This window comes from Morone saxatilis, unplaced genomic scaffold, assembly GCF_004916995.1.
Source record: "Morone saxatilis isolate NCDOM2014 unplaced genomic scaffold, NCSU_SB_2.0 Contig18, whole genome shotgun sequence".
NCBI classification, from domain to species: domain Eukaryota; kingdom Metazoa; phylum Chordata; class Actinopteri; family Moronidae; genus Morone; species Morone saxatilis.
The window spans coordinates 23,972,640-23,995,597 of record NW_023339740.1 but is presented as its reverse complement, the minus strand read 5'-3'; the positions used below and the strand labels follow the sequence as shown (position 1 = coordinate 23,995,597).

Here is a 22,958-nt window from a genome sequence, read left to right as displayed (position 1 = left end):
CACAGAGTAGTCACAGACTAGTCCAAAGACAAAAGAAAAAATGTAATACTGAGATTATAAGTCAAAGTTTAAAAAACCCCAAGGACCAAGGAAATTTACCTTAATATAACACATGGTTGTACAACAAAATTAAAGTTTTCAGTCCCTTCATTTCACACACATAGAAAAAAAAAAGATTAAATGTATAGTAGAATAACATATACAAAAACTATATAAACAGCTATTTATATATACGCACATAATTCTGCGGAGCATTTTTTGAATGTGCTTTTGGAGAAATGTAAACAACAGCAACAAGATAGTGATAAAAATATGTTTTTCATCTTCACATAAAAAGTTATACATTTGAGATACATCCATCATCCATCCACTCTGACGCATCATCAGTGTAAATACAGTAAACACTAAGAGCACAGTGACAAACTCACACTCTCACTTGGGAGACAAATTTTCTCTTGTGGACAATAAAGTTGAAAATTGAAGGTTGTAGGTATAGCTGCTGTGTAACAAAATAAGCGACCCAATGAGAAACGCAGACGAATAATGACAAAACTAATACCTTGGGCAATGTGTGGCCAAATGCAATAAATCAAACTCAAACTAAAATGGAAGTTACAGAGACAAACAGAAAATGTTTCCGACCTCAGAATCTTTCAGGGAGTGTGGGATAATTTCTCTGCTTTTATTGCTATTTTTACATCAGTAAAAGCTGCAATTTAAGCTAATGCAATCCTATCATTATATTTCTTTTTCAAGTTGGAAACCAGAGCGCTTATTTAATGTTTCTGAATACAGTATTTTTCATCCAGCTCATTTACAGACGCCTGATTAAACTATACATAAACATACACAGTCACCAACAAAATGATGGCACAGAGTTTGTGCTGTTTTTCTGTTCAGTGTATTCATTCCATATTCTTAAGTTTCATTCATTATACAAAGACTTTTATCGAATTTTCCTTATTCTCATGAATTATTTCCTGAGCAATACAGAATATATATAATATTATCTAACACACAGCATATGACACAAGTAGCATAATGTATGAATGAATAAATGAATGAATGACCACTGGTACTGTTCTCTTTCATCCAGGTCTTATCATGCTATGTGTTCAGGTTTTGTGTGTGTCTGTGCGTGTGTAATGTACAATGTATATCCAGAGATGTCCCAATTAAATAAAGGTTTAATAAAAAATAAAAACTCCAATGCTGCTAATGCGTTTCTCACATGCTCACAACAAACATTTTTACACATTAAACCTCATTAAAAGAGTCAGTGTTTTCATTTTATACAAACTAGTTAGTGAATTATTATTTTGCATATGGAAAGTATTATTTTGCCTTTGAAAATGTGATCACATGTATGGCTGCTCACTTCAAATCTCCTTTGTGTTACTAACCACAAATCAGTTTCTGCCCTGTCTTTTTAAGCCTCAGCCATTAATGAGAAATTCATGCGGCTGACACAGTACAGTGTGAACAGACAACTTCAGCCCTACACGGAAGTGCTCTGAGAAAGCATTGCCCCCAATTCCTTTTGTCCAGCCCACTTGTCCTGAATAACTCCCCTGATTGGTACAAATAGCACCCTCTAGGCTTTTCATTGGCCGCATGCTTGACTTTGCCACTCTGCCATTGGCCGGTTGTGTCTGAGAGCTCTCAGCCTGCTTTGTGCTGCTGTCTGGGCAGCAGCAGGGGTCTGGAAGAGTGGGAGGAGGGAGAAAAACCAAAGAAAGGACAGAATGAGACCGGAGGGGCTGTGGGGGTGAAAGGACCCATCTAAAAAAGAGAGGGACAGAGAGGGGAGATAGAGGGAGGAACAGCACCGGAGAGCAGAGAGAAGCAAAGAGAAAGGGGGAGGGAGCAGAAGGGTTACCTCATCTAGAGCTGCTGGTGCACACGGTGCAGGGGAGAAGTTGTGGGAAAGTAAACAGCAGAGGAGAATTCCAATCTGCTTTCAGCCACTTGCAGCCCCCGCAGGAGACTATAAAGATGAGTGTGCTGGACCCGGCAGTGTGGTAAAACCTGAGAGTTTGTGGGAGGTTACCAGGATTAAAGGGTCACCAGGGAGTGCCTGAAGCTTCTCGGAGGACACACTACTGAGAAACGAGGAGGTGAGAGGCGTATATATTTGTTGTCCTGGAAACACTTTCCCTCTTTCCTTCCTTCATTCTGTCTGTATTCTTTCCCCCTTCTCACTCTCAGCATGGCTAGCATGTTGCAAAGACAGCAGCTTTGTCTAAAGGAGCCATTGATGGAGTGGAGTTGGGGGGTGGGTGTGCTGCTCTGTCCCTCTCTGTATCAGTCTAACAGTTACAGGGGCAGCAGAGAGGACGAGGGGAGAGTGGAGGAGGAGAGGACTGGAACGGCGGATACCTGTGTGGCCCTTTGGCAGAGTACTCACCATCATGGACGATTAAGCATGAGCCTGCCTGAGAAAGCTACAGAGCGTGAGGCCTTGTTATGATAGCAGCAGTCTCTGAGACAGACACCAGGAAGGATGAGGGAGAGATTGGCGGCTCATCCCAGACCCACACCTCTGTCCGGCTGTTTTTCTGCAGCACTGCACTGCTCTCCCACAGCCACGGGCTATAAAAAGAGATTCCCTGGCCCAGGCCTGGCCTTAACCATTCTAGTTTGACGGTTGCTTCCCGGAGTACAATAGCCCCTCCCAGGATGGATTTCACGCTGCCTCTATACTCTGAGCAGAATAGAGAGGGGAGACAGGGAGGAGAGGGGTGAGGGGGGGAGCGAGCTAGGGGACCTCTGACCAAGAAATTTGCATTTTGGGCTAGGGCACTGTTTCTGCCTCACTTGCCGGATGTCCAAGTGCCTTTAAAAAAAAGGAACTCCATGGGCTCACTGTATCAGATGTTTTTGTCCTTAGTCACTGTCCAGCACTTTAAACAGGCATTAACAATCCATGCATGCATGGCCTGAAGCTACCACAAAGACTGCACTATCAATGGGAACCCTCTCCCTTTGCCACACATTCAGCCATGAAAACTTGCACTCACACAATCATATGTACACACATGCAAGGCCTTGGTGCTCGAGTACACAATCGGCCATTTGATAGTGGTGACACGCCTGTCAAATGTTTACTGGTGTACTCTATTACACGCCTGCTACATTCCTCTGGGAATGTCAGATAATTAACTAGAAGGGTGAATTCAGGGAAGTTTGTAAATTGAGGCTTATCTACAGTATTTTGTTGTCACACCCGCATCTCATCGTAGAAAGGTGACTTGTCTTATTTCCTGTAAGCTCTTCTGATAAACTCTGAGGCCAAAGCTACTCAACCACACCGGTTGGAAGAATAACTCGTAATCCCCACCTAATGTGACCTCGGTGAGATGTCTTCTGTTTAAATGAATCTCTGGAGCTGGTCAGGTTTGTGGTAACAGCAGGTTTATTCCACATCTGCATTCATGACAAAGGACAATAGAGTAGTCATTACTTGTGAACAAATAGCGCATGCTCTATAGTGGCAAATCCTCTGTTGCTTTAAGGATTACAGTATGTTTACATTTTTTTTTTTACATCTATAATAAATATCAAAACAGAAACTGTCCCTGTCTTAATCTGAAAATCCAAAAAATGTAAACAAAAGATTTCTCTTCTGTTTTCCTTTTTTTAGTAACGATTATGTAACTTAATTACATTACAAGACACAGAAGGCAAGTAAAGTAGAGCTGCAACAGTTAGCCAATTAATTAATTGTCAACTATTAAATTAATCTGCAACTATTTTGATAAAGTATTCATCTTTTTTAATTGGTAGATAAAGTACCGGAAAGTCACACTTGAGTAAAAGTACAGATGTCTTACCAGAAAATGACTTTGGTAAATGTTAAAGTCACCAATTAGAATATTACTTGAGTATATGTGATTAACTGTACTTAAGTATCAGCAGTTCATTTTTTGATATTAAATCTACTTGAGTATTTAAAAGTAAAAGTACAAGTAAATACTGTTAATAAAAAGCAAGCAGTCAGAATTTTTTAGAATTATGAAGTTTATTCTTTACACCACCTTGAAGAACAGTTGAAAAAAAAATATTTCTTCACAACTTAAAGAACAACTTTAACTGTAAAAAAAATAATAACAATGACTGTCCAGTTTAATGTTAATTTAATCCATTATAATTAGTACCTGAGATTGGTTGCCAACCAATACCATCCCAACAACAATAATGGTCCGCTTCCATCATGAACTCTGTCTCATTGTCCAGTGGAATTGTACTCATGTAGTTGCAAGCATCTGACACACTAGATTTGAGTAAGTGATTAACCATTGATCTAACTTGCTTACAAGCTAGGACCACACAGATTTAGCAAACCTGCAAAGATGCTTAGAGTCAATGTATTTGAATACAATACAAATCTAATGGGGTAAAAGAGGTCAAAGTTGAAAGAAATAGAAAGTATAGTTCAAAAAAATTACTCGGTACTGTAACAATGTATCATTACTTTGTTACCTTAAAGAACTTTGTAAACGCAAAATGTCCAAATTCTCTGATTTCAACTTCTTAACTGTGAATATTTTTCCTCAATGATAGTAAACAGTGTAGATCAGTCTGATATATATATCTGCTCCTCTGCCCATCAACGTTAAATACCTGCGGCACCGCACGATGGTTCATGTTGAGCAAACTCTAAAATAAACTAGAGAATTAAATAGAATTGAAATGGTGAAATAACATATACTGCAGTCATTTTCAGTTGGATTTTATTTACAAAAAAGGTCTGTCCAGTAGTCCAACCTGCATGGAGCACTTTTTTGTTTTGAGATCTGAGAGAAGAGCCTGTAACCCGGTGCAGTTTGTGAGAAAATATGAAAGTTATTCAATGTTTATTAAGCACATACAATTGAATTTTACATTAAAGAAAAGTTACAAAAATGTTTGTGTATACTGTCAATTATAGGTCCTAGAAAGAAAATTGGAATCAGACAAAATCAAAATCTGTAGGTCAGACAAAAAAATCTGAAATGGGTGCATCTCTAGAGGAAATGATCGACAGATTAATCGACAATGACAGTAATCGTTAGTTGTAGCCTTAAAGTAAATCATAGAAAGTACCTAATCTGCATGTTTAATATATTATCAGACTCTATAGGCTGACATACTGTAACATACCTGCATTTATGTATAGTATAGTGGTCATCTCTAGTGGACAAATTGCATACATGCTCTATCTGGAAAAATGACATATCGCTATAGCTTTACTGGAGAGATTAATACTGCCAGAAGAAAAGATAGAAACAAAAGTCCAGTGTGTAACATTAAGGAGGATCTATTGGCAAAAATGGAATATAATATGCATAACTTTGTTTTCATTAGTGTATAATCACCTGGAAATAAGAATTATGTTACCTTAGAATGAGCTTTTTATATTCAGACGCCTGCCTCCAACACTATCATCCATCAGCATTGGAACATGAAGCCATTTCAGGAACCCACACCTTCTCCACATTGCTATTTAATCTTTCTAATAAGCATGTCAACAAACATTACAAACAGAAAGCAGGATATGGGGGACCTTCTTACATTGAATTGTGGGAAGATTTAATTTGGCCAGTATTAAAAGCATTGTATGATACTTCCTGAATAATTGATTGAACACTTTCACCTTCAGGAGTATATTTTTATATCTGGGCTACAACTTCATTTTATTTTATCCTATATCGGTTTATATTTTGGCAAATTGGCCCCATTAAAAGTATGCAGAATTAGCTATTTATTAGAATTAACAAATAAAAACAAATGGTTAACTTAAAAGTCCAATGTGTAACATTTAGGAGTATTTATTGGCAAAGATGGAATATAGTAGGCATAACTATGTTTTCATTAGTGTACAATCACCTGGAAATAAGAATTATGTTACCTTAGAATGAGCGTTTTATATTGCGACGCCTGCCTCCAACACTATCATCCATCAGCATTGGAACATGAAGCCATTTCAGGAACCCACACCTTCTCCACATTGCTATTTAATCTTTCTAATAAGCATGTCAACAAACATTACAAACAGAAAGCAGGATATGGCAGACCTTGTCTTACCCTGCCTTACATTGAATTGTGAGAACATTTAATTTGGCCAGAATTAGAAGCATTGTATGAAACTTCCTGAATGATTAAGTGAACACTTTCATCTTCACTTTCATATCTGAGCTACAACATCATTTTATTTTGTCCTATACTGGTTTACATTTTGGCAAATTGGCCCCATTAAAAGTATGCAGCTAATTGTTTTGCATCACAAATTAAATACTAAGAAATGATTAAAATCATGTTGATGTGAAATTCAAACTCTTGAATGAAACAAACATGTTTTCATAAATCTGGAGAACAACATATGTAGGCCAGGGCATTTCTGCAGTGCTACCGTACGTCATTATAACGCTGTTTTGTCACATATTTGACCTTCAAACAAATTGCAGCTTCTGTGATTTACAGATTGCTTTTGCGATTTGCATATTTCACTTGGTTGTGTTACATAGCTGTAGTGACAACTGTCACTGGATTACTTTCATCATACTGAAGGAAACTTAAAAACGTGATGATTCTCAGGCAGACTTCAAGTTGTTGAGAAGTCAGCACTGATCAACAAGTCAAGGCTCTGCAGCTACAGCAGTCACACTGTAATAAGTGCAATATGGTTTAATATACTTACAAATAATTGTGATCTAGTTTATGTTATTGGTTTTATCCCAAAAATTATAAATATACTTTCCCTTTACTTAAAATGTATCAGTATATATATATATATATATACACAATATATTTTAAATAAAACTAGCACTAACTATTTGAATAGTTATGACTGTTATTTTTGTGTACATGAAAATATCACTATTAAGTTCAGTATCATGTCTAACAAGTATGTAAGTACTTGATTTTGTTGGATTCATGTTAAGTAATGTTAGTGTTCATTCTTTTTAATAAAGCCTTGAAGTTAACTCAACTCAAAAAGTCCAATACAACTACTTACCTCACTTTTTTTTAAGTTAGAGAAAGTCTTTACTTTTTAGAGTGCACTTTGTGTTACTGGATCTGTCTTAGACTTGTCATAGGCTGAAACACTGTGTGCCAAAATTACTCAACTAAATAATTTTTTACTGTCCATCCTGGACAACACAAACTTCCTGGTCTCTGGAATCCTCTCCGTTGTCAATTATTCCGTTATTTTCATTCTCATCAAACCATTCAATGACACCTCCAGTCCTGTATAAAATCATCTCCACTCATTCATTCAGGTTGTTACTTTAATTGTGCCCCATGTCTGTCGTTATTTTATTGGTTCCAAACGTATTTGAAAAGCTAGTCACCACATACAGGACATTGTTATGTCTGTTCAGTGTTACACTGCAGCACACACACAGCAGTCCAGTACTCTATTGTGCTGTTAGCGCAAATGGCAGATGGGACGTGGGGGTTACTCCACTCTCTGTGTCCTTGACTAATGTGACACCACAACCACATCACTGCTGTTGTGGACTGACATTACTGTAGCTGCTCTCTACAGCAGAGGGCATATGAAGGCCAGACTGGCTCCTGGATGAATATTACATCCCTGAATGTTTTAACAGTGGCAACATGATGACAAATCTGGGGGAAAGTAAGAATACATCTCAAATATGCATAGATAACCCTCTTATCATATTGTGTTTACAGTGTGATATGATATTCCACACGGCCTTTAGCACACAACCGTCAGAAATTAATTTAAAGTGAAATTTAAAATATTCATAGCGTTCATAATATATAATGCAATAGGCTTAGAGTCTTCTGTGCTCTAAAATCATTGGAAGGGCACTGTTATGTTTTAGCGAATCCATGAAATCCACAAATGTCTGTGAACAGCCTCCCACTCAGATTGTTATTATCTTTTGACAGCCAAAGAAAGACATATTCCGTCTGTTCTCAAGGAGCTGTTTGCAGTTCCTAAATTGGCAGAGTCGCATTCGTATCTCTTGATAGGAAGTCCTCAGGGGAGCGGAAGACGGAAGGAGCGCCAGAGGCAGAATCGTCTCTTCCTGGCACTGTTTGTTGTTGTCAATGGTCCGCTGGTCTCTTGTCTGCTGAGTGTTTGTGTGCCATTTTCTGTTAAGGATAAGCCTTAAAGTAGCGGCACTCTCAGTGACTTTCTGTTAGATTTTCCAATGCTGTTAATTCAGTCGTCACCAGCTGCTGTTCTCTGCCATTGTCTATTGATACACTCGACTGCAACTGACCAATGGCTGTAAGGTTTGTCTGCAGTTTGTCAAACATAACACCCTGTAAATCAGTGGCTAGAACTAAATACGCAGCCCGGCAGAGCTGCAAAGAAAGAAGTTAGGAAACTCTTCTTCTTGTTTTTAAATCCTGTCATTTCATTTTTTAAAACAGATTACATATCCTTACTCCTTTATGAAATGGAGTGCAGTACAATAGGGAGCTGAGATGGAATCAGGCAACATAAAACAAATGCCAATTACACACAAGATCCAAGATTGCACAATTTGAATAGAAAGAAGGGGGAAAACACAATTTAATATGCAAATCCCAGACATAATATAACTTTTTTCAGACAGAATGTACTCCGTGAATCTGTGGCCTGGTGTACCACAGATCACCAATGAAAGTGTACACACATCACTTTCCTCTGTACATATACAACATCCCTCCACTCATTACCACATTTGGTACACAGCTGGAGAGTTTTCAGCGCTCTATGTAGGTCAGGGACAGGGTGTGTAGGAGTTGGTTTCATCTCTATTCTGTGATGTATCTTATTTTCCCCTCAAGAATAGCTTTCACACAGCACCACTCCCGGGGCTCTTTATTTTTCTAAGCTGGAGTTTGTTTGATGACTTGTCCAAATGCCTTCCCTCAAAGAAAGTTGTTCAGACTACCTGTCATTTCGATTCTGAGAAGTGAAAAACTTTTGGGTTTCAGTCTTATATTTGTCTTAGCAAACGGAACTTTAATTCAAGGAAGCGGCGGTGCTGTTGATTGTTGGTAATGTAAAAATATCTGTTTTTTTCCCAAGATCTCAGGGCGCTTTTATGCTTCCTCAATCCAATCTGATTTAGAATCAGTTTATCTGTAGAGGTATAAGTGGGGCAATAACGTTCAATAAAATCTTACACTGATGCTTTTCTACATTCATTAAAAGAGAATGCTGCTGACAAAATCCTTAATTTTTCCACAAGTTATATAAGCTATACTATAGTGTACAGCCATGGCCCAAATGACCTGTGAGCTAATCAGTACTGCAGTGACGAATGTAGAAACAATGCTTTCTAAGGCTCAACAGAAGTTTTTCCCTCCACAAAAGCGCCTTTGTTGATTCGACCAATGAGTGGGCCGACTGGAAAAACTGTGTTTGTGGTACAGTGGAGGCGACTGGGTCCAAAGGCTGCAGTGGCATATCATACTCGTAAACAGGCAGAGGATTTGTTTCTAAAGAAGGTAGCAGTGTTCGATTAACATAATTTTTATTTTCACTGTAGTCTTCAGACTTCTTAAACACATATGTTGGTATTTCAGGATTGAATTTAATTCATTCCTGAACCACAGGGCTTACAGACATCATGTCCAGATTCAGCTGTCAGCAAGCTGTAGTAAAAGATGATGAGAGTCATAACTAATATCATGACAACCTTTGTATCCAGGTTAAACAATAAGTGCTGACAATGAATCTGACAATCCACAAGCATCGGCTGTTTTCCTGTGCAGCCGCCTCCGCTCCATGCTGTCATTTTCCCAAAGGAGCACGATAAACTGCCCAAGAATGTTTAGTTTGGTGCTAATCAAAATGCAAAGCAGATGCTGGGTTGGTGGTAACATATACAGAAACAGAGTCTGCACGTCATAGAAAATCCCCACTTTGTGAAATAGTGAAACAATTACTGTGTACAGCAATTTAATACCTTGAGGGCATGTGTGTCATGGAAATGTTCTATTTTATTTTGAAAATATGCTAACAACAAATCTAATTTCCATGATTACAGCTGACAGTTTTTGTTAAGGATCTACCATGGGTCCAAAATAACTGTAAAACATATTACGTGTTTGCAAGTACTATGTCTGTATTGATAATCTTTCATTAATTTTTAATTAAGTCCTAAAATGTCTTGTTTGCTGTCATACCTGTTTTCATTGATAAGACAAGATGAAATTAGTCTCTTAGATAATTGAGGTCTGTAATGTTAGGGAACATGTTTTCATCGGTGGGTGTGTGGATATCTTAATTAATCTGCCACTAAGCCTCGCCAGACTCTTTGATTTAACTAACAGTCTCTCTAGCGGCCATATGTCATGCTTATAGTTCTTGGATTATACTCAGTTTCTCTCTCGGTGCACCTAAAATATGGAGTAGATGTAACTGTACATTACTTAAGTTATACTTCATTTACACGAGGCAAACAGTTTGAAGAAGTTGCTCAATTTAGGTTACCGAGTACACTTTACTGCATGTACTGAGGAACAATGAGAATTTCAGTCTAGCGTTTAGTTGTGAACACACTGCAGGGTTAACAGTTCAGCTCAGTTCAGTGTTATTTAGTACAACACTGATTTGTAACTTACATGCGGCTATGTTTATAAAGACAAAATAACATTCCAAACCAGAGTTAATTTACCTTGTTCTGCCTTCATCAAAAATTCCTATCATATGAACTATTGAAGTTTAAACAGCGGCCTTTTAGGTCAGCACTCTAGAAATAGCACAGTAAGGTTCAAGCAATAACTCATAATACGTTCATAACGTGTGCAGCTTATTATCAGATGCAGGAGCCAAGATTTCAAGGGCTGTAAATCCCTGAAGAAAGAATAAACATGATCTTGATTTCATTATTATTATAATGAATGGATGAATTAATGAGATTTTGTTATTTATTTTGTTCATGCATACTGTATACCTTTGGGCTTACAATACACAATACATTCAAACAAGCCAGGATCAGAGTAGAGTGTAGCCTACATCATTTCAAACAACAAAGAAGATCCAGAAAGAGGAAAAAGACAATCAGACCTTCAGACCATCAACATAATTCATAAATCACAGACAGAAACTTACTAGTAGTGAAGTGAATTTGAATTATTATTGTAAGATTAAGTGTTATAATTCTGTCATCTGTAGCCTTAAGTAACTTTATCTTTTTCAATACTAAAATCTTTTTGATTATGAGCTATCAGTCATTTTTTTCATTATTGTGTCACTTTCAACTCACATGGTGGACATCTCATTTTGTCTCATTCTTAGGGATTATGTCTACTGTGATGTCTCAGCAACCGCCGAAGGAGGACGAAGAGGAGGAAGATGAAGAGCAAGGGGAAGAGTTTTTGTTTGAGGACAGTACGGATGAGGACAAACTTCAGGAGGACAGTAAAGGGATCAGCTCTGACTCTGTTAAGTCTGTCCAGTTGTCAAAAAAGGAAGGCAGTGAGACATCAGACAGCACACAACTTCACACAACTTCGCCTACTGCTGGACAGGGGGACATTTCCACCAAGGATGTAACTTCAGTTCCTACTGCAGGTAACACATTTTCAGGAATAATATCTTTTAATTGGTGCTGAATCTGTCTTGGTTGTTCTGTTAGATAGAGCTCTGGGTCAGTTGTTTCAGGACATCTAAAAGTGAACATCCACTGATTGGCAGGATTTACTCTAGTAAATATACCAATAGCATATAGCGTAATTAGATCTTACCTTAAGTGAAAATCAACCAAATATTCATTATAATTAAGATACGATAAGATAAGATAAGATATTCCTTTAATAGTCCCACAATGGGGAAATTCCAATCTTACAAGTGGATAGAGAAAAAAAAACAGTATACAGACAGTATAAAAACAGTAGGAAAAAATAATATAATATAAACACTGTACAAGAGAAAAAAGCAGCAGTTGCACATGGGCAATAGATTGCACAGTAATTATTGTCCCTTGATTATTGCACATTGTTATTGACAAGATTATTATTATTATTGATAATAATAATTATAATTACTAATCTCTACAAAACAGTGGACGCACTCAGTTACTTCTTCTAATGTGTGCAATGGTTTTTTTGATTTCCTTAAGCAGATATTTAAATTGGAGTACATCTTAACTTTTTATGCAGTTATTAATGGTGAAATGACCGTTTTAGTAAAGGGAGGGTCCAAAAGTGCTTAATGCAGTATTTATTATACACTCAGTGTTTCTCAAATAGGGTACGTGTACCCCTATGGGTACTTAGGAGTACTGCAGGGCGTACAAGCTGATAATATGTTTTGGATTCAAATTTTAATATGACAAGTAAGTAACTTATAGTATGTACAAATTATGATAAATATCTCTGAAATGTAGTGGAGTAGTATAAGTATAAAGTAGCAAAAAAAATAAAACTGAAGTAAAGTACAAATAGGAATATAATAAAACTTTTTTGTCCACAAAGGTGGAAAAATGTCTTGGGCCCATCTGAAAAATTCAGGCGTATTAAATACCAGGAAATTGAAAAACAGTACACTACATGAGTAAAAGCATTTATTTATTTTCCACCACTGCTGATGGGTGTGGAGTTTGACAGTTTGACATTATCTGTCTTAAATTAATGTAACTTAAACCATTTTGTTTTTAAGAAACACAGGATAGTTATTAAAGTTGCTGTACTGTAATCAAAACCCATGTGCGGCACGCTGTCATCAAACTGCTGCTGGGCATAACTCGAGCCACCACTTACTTAGTCATTGTACAATGATCTTCTTATCTTTCTTATCTTCTTTGATAAAACAGATTGGCTCGAAATTGTAAATTTCATGTGTCATCTTTAGTTAAAATGTAATCTGATCAGTTTCCCATAGTCACGCGCTGTGTGAGAGACTTCAGTAAGTTGTATGTGGTTTTATGTATGTGGTCTCTACTTAACAGGATTTATTTTTTGCTGCAGGCAGAGAGCAGGGTTAACTTTCCCCTTAATTGGATGAAGTTATGTAGATATAAGTATGATATATTTACTACCTGGCTAATGTTGCTAAACAGGCCCTGGTAATTACACGCCCAGATAAAGAGGGAGATTTAGGGTCTTGGAGAAGTTTCTGTTGGACAAAGTGAAGCGATTATTGCTTAATTAAAAAGCTTTTTCGCCAAGTCTGCGTGTGGTAATCCGTTAAGTGGGCTGTGGAGATGCGTAGGGGAATTCTGGGCGTTGATAATAGTGTGTAGTGGGGGTCTGTTATGTAATTGAGGGTTGAGAGCAGTTGAGACTCAGATCCCTCCCTCACCAGAAGACATGAGTTTACATGGTGCAATCCAAAGGAAATCCAAAAGAAGGACCGTGGCATTTGTTCAACAGCACAGCTTTCTTGGACATACCTTTTCTGTAGAAATATAGTAGAACCATGCAAAATCAGTTTTCAGTTGTAACTACTTTGCACCATTTGCTTCATTATCTCAGCCTCAGGTGTCCTCTCTGTAGGCAAGCGTGATTTAGTTCTTGACAGTAACTTTTTCGGTTTTGAAAAGTTCTACTGCGCAAAAAAATAAAAGAGAATAAGTAACAACATAAAATCAAAGTCTCTCAAACTGTCTTCTAAAGATGCTGATAAGTTGCATTTGTCATCTTTCAAATATGTTTTTCCTTTGCTTTTTATCCTTTTTGTTTGTCTCATGGTTGCGATTTTCCTTATTTTGACAGATGTTCCAGTTAATGAGTCACCCAGCTGGTAAGTTGCCTTTGATTCCTATCACAGTATGGAGAAAATTACTAAAGGGCGGTGGAGAAAGTAAACTCAACATCACACTACATCAGTGTTATATCAAAATGTCTGAGATAATGCTTACACTCCGCCCCAATTACACCACCACAGTGGGTTTGAGATAGATGTGATGTTACGCCACATCTATTCATACGACTTTTGATGATGCCAGATGGCATGTCACACCAACAGTGACATGGGATAATGACAAGTATAAAGTCATGTTGCTGATGGGATTCTAGGAGGAAATCAGAGGATTGCGTAATACATGATGATGCATACAGTATAATTTGATTAGCATTATGCAGTTAAGAGTTCATCCAATGACAAAAAACAAAATTTTCCTTGTAACCCTACTGATATGTAAGTTAAGTAAGTTTTAAAATCCTTCTGCTGCCCAGGAAATTCATTTGTGATGCTTAAAGCACTGAATTACGCCATTTGAAAAATAAAAAATCATAGTTTCCTTCCAGAAACAGTAGCTCTTTATCTGGGACAACCAAATGAAATAATAGTAATTGAAATGATTAATTGCGCCTCTGCTTTTCCTGCTGTGACATGTGAAGATGTCTGTGAAGGTGTCAATGGATTATAACAGAGAAAGTGTTTCTGTAAAGTGTTCTCCATTTAGCTTCATTGTATTTGGGTGGTGACACAAATTAAAGGCTCTGCACACCTATGGAACACCCACACAGGTGATTTCAATTATTTTGGCTGATTAGACCTTCTCTCGGGACTGTGTGGGTGTGAGTGACAGCCCCCTCACTCTCATGATAGCTTTGCTGCACAGGTAAGGGTGGGATTACACTTTTATTACACTTTGATCATTGTTATTGGTAAATGGAATCTTAATTCCCAGCTCAGGTACGCCTACCTTCAACCTGACTGGAGGTCTAATCAGCCACAGTAACTGAAAACACCTGCGTGGGTGTTCAGAGCATTTAAAATGAGGATTATTCAAAACCTTGGCACATAATACCAAAACATGCTGCACATGGGGGAAATGTACTTTATTTTCATGTGATTTGAGTAAAATGGCATCTGCATATGGAAACGCAGTTTTAATGACAAGAGATCTGTTTAGATCGTCAGACATGTGCTGACAAATAGCTCTTTATTTAGTTTTCATGTGGGCTGAGATCGGTTTTGTTCTTTACATTGAGATGAATGATCCAGCATCATAGGGAATGCAGCAGAGTAATACTTTACAGTCTTTATCAGCTTGACATCACCGCAAAACCAAATAGCTACTATCAGTAGCTCTAAATGACACGTTGGCAGGGCATTACATCTACCTCCAGATATGTTGTGGGCATTTATGCCACAACAGGGAGAGCATGGCACAAACACAAGTGAGTTGAACTGTAGTCTTAATGTACATTTCTGGCTGCGTAGGTGTATGAATGAAATGACCCCAACCCTGGTGCAGTCAGACAGCATCTATCACACAATCAAACGTTTGCTTTAAGGCCTCGGCACAATAAATAGGAATCTGAATTATTGATTCCTCTAAGGCAACTGTCTTTTTGCCTGCCCCCCTCCATTGGGAGGTTGGCAGTCAAAGTCACCTACAGTACAGCACTCCTGGAGCTATATACGTAGACAGAGAGTTTTTCTAAAGGATACTCTCGCTTGCTAGTTTGAACCCAGGCTCTCCATTTGAAAGATCCTATTTAATGCCTTAAGCAAATCGGTCAGTCAATATAGAACAAAGTGAAATAAACACTGGAATATCATTTCTAGCTGTAAAGCTTATACCACCTGCATGGGATACACGTTACCAGTTTTTAACTGCTTTAGTGGTAACAAAGCGAAAGTGGTTCAGGGACAAAATTATAATATGCTATGCTGATTCTTACATTCTTACAAAAAACGAATACTCTTTGGTTTAGATTGTATCCCTCTTCAGCCTCTCTGACCTGCGCGATGAAGCCTTGCACCTGTACTTCTATAGGAAGTCTGCTCAGAAACCTCTACTGATTCTGACTTCAGGGTTTGGATTCCTGTGGGCTTTCCTGTGTTGAAAAGAGGGGCCTATATTTTTGTACAGGTGTGTGTGTGTATGTGTGTGCAGTATATGTGTCTGCCGTGTGCACATGTGTGTGCATGAATGGCTGCATATGTACGTGTGTGTGTGTGTGGATGTTTTGTGTGTGTGCAATAGAGTCACAGTGAGGTCTTGGCAATTTCTCATGCCGGGGGATTTCTGCTGAGTGCACATTTCCACTTTGGTTTAGTCAATAGTCTGCCTTTTAAGGAAGAGCTATCAATAGCATTTTCCACCATCAAGGTGTTAAGACTGTCAGCACATCCACCAGATCTGTCAGCATTTTTAGAATAATATTGCCAAAATTACTTTGCGATTGTTATTGCAAAAAATATGGATTTTTCCTAACATTGCAATGACAGCACATCAGCTCGTTACAGCTATTAGGCTCAAGGCAGCATTTCTCTCTTGTGAGCGTTGTGTGTGTTCCAGTGTTTGATGCCAGCATTTGCTTCTGACTTCCCTTTTTTACCAGTTGACAGATAGTTTTCATTAAACACATCGCACGGAACCTCAGGAATGAAAAGATTAACACAAAAGATACCAAGGCAACGTGGCATGTATGCGTCTGTTTTACGTACACAATCACACTCTAACCTTAGAGAGTATAACTTTCCTTCAATTGTTTGGTTTGAGTTCACCTTTTTGGCCTTTTTGCAGCCTTGCAGAACTTCACACCTTTGCCCTTGCCAAGAAACTCATCTAATGTAGCTTACAGAACACATTTATTTTTCACAGGCCCTCACCCTGATGTACCCGCCTCAGTTGGATGTGCCGTGAAAGCAAAAGGAAAAGGGTGATACTGTAAAAGCATTAAAAACAAACGTGTATACAATTATGACAAGAGGCTATGAGCCAAATACTTTGAGAGCTATCTAATTGGAGTCTACCATGTGTAAAAACAACTTTGGGCAGTAACACCAGGTGCAACATGGGAATGGTTCAATGTGAGGAGTGGGCAGTTGTTTATGGAGGAGATTTATGACCTGAGGACAAACATAGCTCCATCAGTATGGTCAGCACAATGCTCGTGCAGTTACAAAGAACAGCTATGCTCAAGAGAGACCAGGGGGCAAAACAGGTAGAGCTATGGCGGGTAGTACTGGCACAGTAGCTGAGGGGAATGGATACAGATGGAAGTGTAAGATTTGCATTCAGGCTGCTTCTGTTTTAGGCTGTGCTCTGCCCCAGGCAATGTCATTTGCATTGAAAAATGACACCAGCTTCTCTCCTTGAGCTATATGACTCACTAGGGCTTATAGGCAGAGATAAGTTGTGAAGGGATGTGCAAAGATATGCCTGGATCGATAGCTACACTGCTCAAATCACTCACACCTGACATGAATGCATACAGTCAGGCAGACAAGCTGTATATCGCTGTTGTTCTGGCTCCACTCTTTTTTCCACACAAGCTATTTTAATGACAAGAGATCAGTTTATTGTAAGACATGTGCTGACAAATGGCTCTTTATTTTGTTTTCATGTGGGTTGAGATCATTTTTGTTCTTTAGATTGAGACGAATGATCCAGCATCATAGGGAATGCAGCAGAGCAATACTTTACAGTCTTTTCCAGCTTGACATCACCGCAAAACCAAATAGCTCCTATCAGTAGCTCTAAATGACACGTTGGCAGGGCATTACATCTACTTCTAGATATGTTGTGGGCATTTATAGCACAAAGGGAGAGGGAGAGCATGGCACAAAACCCATCAGAAATAGAACTATGCATAAAAAGTTTCCAGTGTTTAGATTGCTATGATTATAATTATAAGGTTATATACATTGTTATAGTTATATTTTTCAATTCTTTTTGTGATTGATGCTATCTAAATTATTCTCTTGTAGTACATCTTACCTATCAGTATTCTGGCTATGGCAGCACATATGCTGCAAACTACCCACTGTTATTTTTCATCCTTGTCTGTTCTGGGCATGCTTTCCTTTATTTCTGGCTCATAATACACGGTTCACCAGGTACTGTAGCCTACAAGGAAAGATAATGGTTTGCAAATTCATTGCAATACAGATAGTTTTCTTCCAATGCCACTTTAATATAAAGTAAGAGTCTGCAAGGCTGCCTCTTCAACAGCTCCAAATTACAGCATTTTGTGCACGTTATTTTCCTGGCATGTCTTGCCCATCAGTCAGAGTGGCTACTGCTGCTGGCATTGCAAACATTGCTGAGGTGTTTAGCAGAGGGACAGATTTAATTAGTGTGGATGGGACTCTCCTACACGCTGGATCCTGTCATATTATCAGTCATGTGGGGGCGGACAATCCTTCACTGGCAGCATCAACGCAGGCCATGTGATAGCTGTGTCAACAAGATCCCCTGTGATGTCAGAGTCTGTTTTTAATAGCTGGTTCAGGGCATGTTTTCATTCAGAAAGCCAGCACTGATTATGGTAAGCCACAGGCATGACAGATAATGATTTGACAGTGCTCAGGGGCAAGTTAAGTTACTCAAGTAACAAGCAGTAGGTGTGATATTATATATATATATATATATATTTTACACGTGGCCTTGCAAAAGTTCTCCTGAACAACTTATCTCACATACAGCTGAAGTTGTCACTATTAACACAAAAAGTGGCAGATATTGCTGTCAGAAATAATAATGTAAAAGAATCCTCTCTGTAATACTAAATAGTGTACTATTTTCAGTTTCACTAAAGGTCCTGTGTGGGTGGAAAACTTTCTTGACCATTGGGCAAGTAAAGCCTACATAGAATAAATACAAATTAAAGACAGCGCTTAGAAAGCCCGTACTTCCACCACGGCTGAACAATCCTCTAAATGTGGTATTTGTTGATGAAAAATGTTTTTAAAAGGTTCATTCTGTATCTGACTCCGCAGCCGCATAAACCTCATGTGCCAGAATATTTTCATTTCATTTTCAATTAAATCCACCACATCATATAAAATGGTGTAAAAGTTAAAACATGAAATGCAATATAACATGCTGAGTAATTCCCACGCAGTAAATGCTGTCCGTGTAAGTACAATTCCAGCTCTTCATGCATTTACGATTATGTGAATGCAAAAACGTTCCAGAAAAACACCCAAAAGAAAGCAAAAGGCACTGTATCCAATATATAAGCTTGAACTATCACAGATGAATCATACATACACGGACTGATCTGACACCAAAAACAAATCATTTGTTCCTTGGCCCATGCCCTTGGCCCATGTTTTTTGACTTATCTCTGCTAACTATCATATAAACAGACAAAACACGGCCTGCTCGGAGGGAGTAAAAATGCCCAGCTGCCAATACGGATAATAATGTCTCTAATTTAAAAAAAAGTAACCTCAAAAATATCACAGTAGTTTGACAGCAGCAAAATGTGTTCTGTCATACTTTAGGGAGTGTGGAATTGGCATGCTTGGATAGCAAAGAACTATTTCGACCCCCACCTCAAGCCAGTCTGCCTCCCCTTCCTCTTACTGAAATTAACTCATAATGAGGAACAGAGCACTTGGTGTTAGTTTAACTGTGCTAACATTTGGGTACCTTCCAGCGCCTCTGCAGCAGCAGCCGAGCCCAGCACCTCAGCTCCTTGTGTGGGAGAAGAGCTCGGGGGGCTTCCCGCCGTGCCGTCAGCTGTGGAGACGCCGGCCTATTCAGGAGACCACAGCAAAGAAATCATCAAGGAAAGCTCCGGCTCCAGGGACATCTCTGAAGGTACAGAACTAAATTATATTGACAGGGAAGTGATGCACCTTATATTGTAGATCAAGGGGTTCAATTTCAGACCAAAAAGATTAAACCTAAGCTTGCCTTGGGATTCAGGCTCATTCCACCAATGTATTATAGTGTTCACATCGCGGACAGATCTGTTAGGAAACCAATTGGGCCTCCAGAGTTGCGTAAACAGCACTGTGGACCACACCATAATGACACTGGCAATATAAATTGTGTACAAGTATTTTGTTAGTACTGCACAGTGCATCTCCTGACCTTGATCAAAGGTGGCAAGAACACCATATTACAGGCCGACGGTCTTCTTATGGTTCATTGATTTCTACAGTGAAACAGGTCAGACACACACATGTATAGACACATCCATTTGCACAAAGATGCGCACAAGTACACACTCCATTCAAAAACATACCAACACACACTGGCTTGCACACACATATTCTCTGCCATGATTTGATTTCTACACAGACATGACATAAATCCAATTAATTCAGGATGAGGATCAATAGAGAACCATTTCCATGAGGGAAAATTGCTTTTGGATTTCGACTCAGTCAGCAGTGCTGCTGTTATTTGAAGGTGGCTCAGCAATGAGAGATGTAAAGGAGCCCTGCAATGCTGCACAACGTTTTTCTGATGTATTTTCCACACACAGGCTTCTGCTATCATTTGAAACATGTGCAGTGTATTTAAACTGACTAAATAATAAAATTATTTTTCTCCTAGATATCTAAAATTAAAATACAGAAGTAGCAAAAGCAAGCTAACTTGAAAGATCAATTAATGCTACTTTTAATACTGACGTTAATGAGAAGTCTGTTTTTCATTTGTGTTTATACATTATGCACTTTTTACTTTTAGTTTTCAAACACCAGACTGCAGGAAATTCTTTGCATATGTATGAACCTGCTGTGGAGGGCAAAACTGTTGTGTAGACAGACCGTGTTTCACTTTGACCAAATGTACTTTATATGGATCATTAAGAATAATGAAGTATTTCCTGTTTGCAAAAAGGAACCATGTCCCTTCACTCCACAGTTGTGGTCATGGCACATTGTGATGTGATTATCTGGCATTGATTAGCAAATGCTTTGTTATGTTTTTTTCACATACACATATTCATTATGGCAGTGTATTTTTTTGTTTTTTGATTGCCTGCAGTGTCAGCGTGACCTATGAGTGAGTTTATTGGAGTGTCATTGTGTTGCTGTTGAAAAGTTAAATAAAAGTAAGAAAACACAGAGAGGAACTTCTGGTTTACCACGTTTGAAATAACAAGCCATGTTCCCAAGAGGCCCAGCCACTCTGCAGATATGCTGATAGTCAGGCTGATAGCCCAAATCCAGTTGTTTTCTTCTCTATTCTGAATCCTTTCTGAATGCACAAGCGTAGGAATGCGAGCAATATATAAAGAACATTTGTGTAGCTAATCCTCTTTTATAGAAAAAGAGTTCCTCTTTGTTCATCTCCTGGATTCTGTCCAAGGTTATTTCCAATTTTAGACTGAACTCTGCTGAATAATCCATGACAGAATACACATCTCCAATCAGATTAATTGAAAACAGTGATTGTTGCTGTTCAGGGCTTAGAAGAAAGTGTTGCAGACAAATCACAGTTTAAAACCAAATCAATAACGCTCACTGAGCTAAATTAGGCTGAAACACTTTCAAAGCAGTTAATGACAAATCCTGCCAAGCGTAGAGATAGAATGGGTCAATAGCTCAAACAAGCTGGATACAATCATGTTGCCTCACATGGACAAAGCCATTATGGCGACATGTACAAGTGATGTGCCAGATCTCCCTGAGGAAGAAGACCTTTAAATGCAAATGATACAATAAATATGTAAATATTCAAAGGCTGTGTAAACTCTAGAAGGATAGAAGATCTGGCGTCTTTTATCTAGTCTGCGTGCCAAAAGGATTCAGGCAATGTAGTTTGGAGCTGTGTGTGTGTGTGTGCATGTCTTTGAGTGGGTTGTTTTTGGGGAAGAAATGTAAAAGAATGATCTAACAACAGGAGGTGCAACTATCAGACAGAAAGAGAGATAAAAGATAGAAGACAGGAACCACTCGTTTTCCCATTAAAAAAAACAATGTTTGCATACTTTGATGCTACTGAATTTCTTTGCCAGCTGCACATGTGGCTAAAACTGAGCCACAGACGGTGGAAGCTTCAGAAGTGATCTATGATGACGTTCCAAGTGAGGACCCCCTCTCTCCTGATGAAGGTTAGTAGCTGTGACAGAATTGTGCGTGTTTAGGATGTCTGTCCACTCATGAATCTTGGTGTAGAGCTCCTAATGTGTAATATTTCTGTGTGTTTACCAGATATGATATATGAAGATGTTCAGAGAGACAGTGGTCCACCGAATGCTAACAATGGATGGAGCTCCAGTGAGTTTGAAAGCTATGATGAGCAGTCTGATAACGAGACCAAACTACCAACACGGAGCAAGGTAGCATTGGTGTGTGTATGGATGCATGCCTGATGTGTATATTTATATTTGTATATATTTTATACTTGTTTATTTTAAGTAGCATCAGGACCGGTCAGTTTGTTTGGGTTGGTTTCCAACACTTAAAGTATAATCAAGGAGAATATTTCATCTCCTGCTCCTCTAGCACATTTATCTTTATTAATGTATAGAACTGGAAGGAAACTATAAAGAACATGAAAAATGTATAACAGGCTGTCTAGGCTTTATCCTTTCGTTGTGGGATGAAAGTAAACAAGAGGCATTCCTGTTTGAAAAGCCTCAGATCTCCTTGCCTCTTCTCTGCCAAGGATGCTGTTCATCAATGTTGTGCAGCATGGCTACACAGTGTTTGCCTTCCACATGATGGCACTGTGCGCACATTCACATCGTGCTGCATTTCCTTTATGCTTCACCAGCCTTTAACGTGCATGCACCGTTGCAGGCAGGCATAAGGGAACTCTGGAGTCACACTAATAGAAAAGTATTTTGCTGAGTTGGATCATTATTAATGTATAGATTTATACCGACATTTACATATTTTTACATATTAAAGGTGTTTCTGTATGGATATAATTCCATTGTAATCCAAGAAAATCCTGAGTTACATCAATGACCGAAGGAAAAAAAAACAGGTTTTGTTGTATTGGGACTGAAAATGAGTTGCTCAGGTAATTACAGGAAGGTACGGTAAATTCCCCACAGTTCTCTTGGCATGCTTGGCCCAGGCCTCTGAACAAAAGGAAGGATTCAGCTTCACTTGTTGAACAATTAATGAAGAAACCTTGACTATTAGGGTCCTTCAACACTTTTAGGCTAGCACAGCCTTCATCAAAAACACATTGCTTTTAATTAGTCTCGCCCGATTAATTTTTCAACAAGTGTACCTGAATTCTTCCCTTCCCAGTTCACTTTTTAATTTGAGGAGCGTGGGTGACCTGTGACAGAGTTTGCTTCTTTCATTTTTGCCCTAAACTGCCTGCACCCCCCCCCCCCCC

At 38.6% G+C, this 22,958-nt stretch overlaps 1 protein-coding gene across 2 annotated transcripts in view; it reads left to right on the top strand.

Annotated features, from left to right (window-relative positions):
• Positions 1-1,696: 1,696 nt before the first annotated feature.
• The window catches only part of arhgef10la (Rho guanine nucleotide exchange factor (GEF) 10-like a), a 106,516-nt gene continuing 85,254 nt past the window's right edge, over positions 1,697-22,958 (top strand). For both annotated transcript variants that reach the window (XM_035661864.1, XM_035661863.1), the window contains exons 1-6: positions 1,697-2,117; positions 11,255-11,530; positions 13,672-13,699; positions 19,303-19,466; positions 21,619-21,714; positions 21,815-21,942. In XM_035661864.1, coding sequence (XP_035517757.1) covers positions 11,260-11,530; positions 13,672-13,699; positions 19,303-19,466; positions 21,619-21,714; positions 21,815-21,942 — 687 coding nt within the window. In that variant the 5' untranslated portion in view covers positions 1,697-2,117; positions 11,255-11,259. The remainder of the gene's footprint in view (positions 2,118-11,254; positions 11,531-13,671; positions 13,700-19,302; positions 19,467-21,618; positions 21,715-21,814; positions 21,943-22,958) is intronic.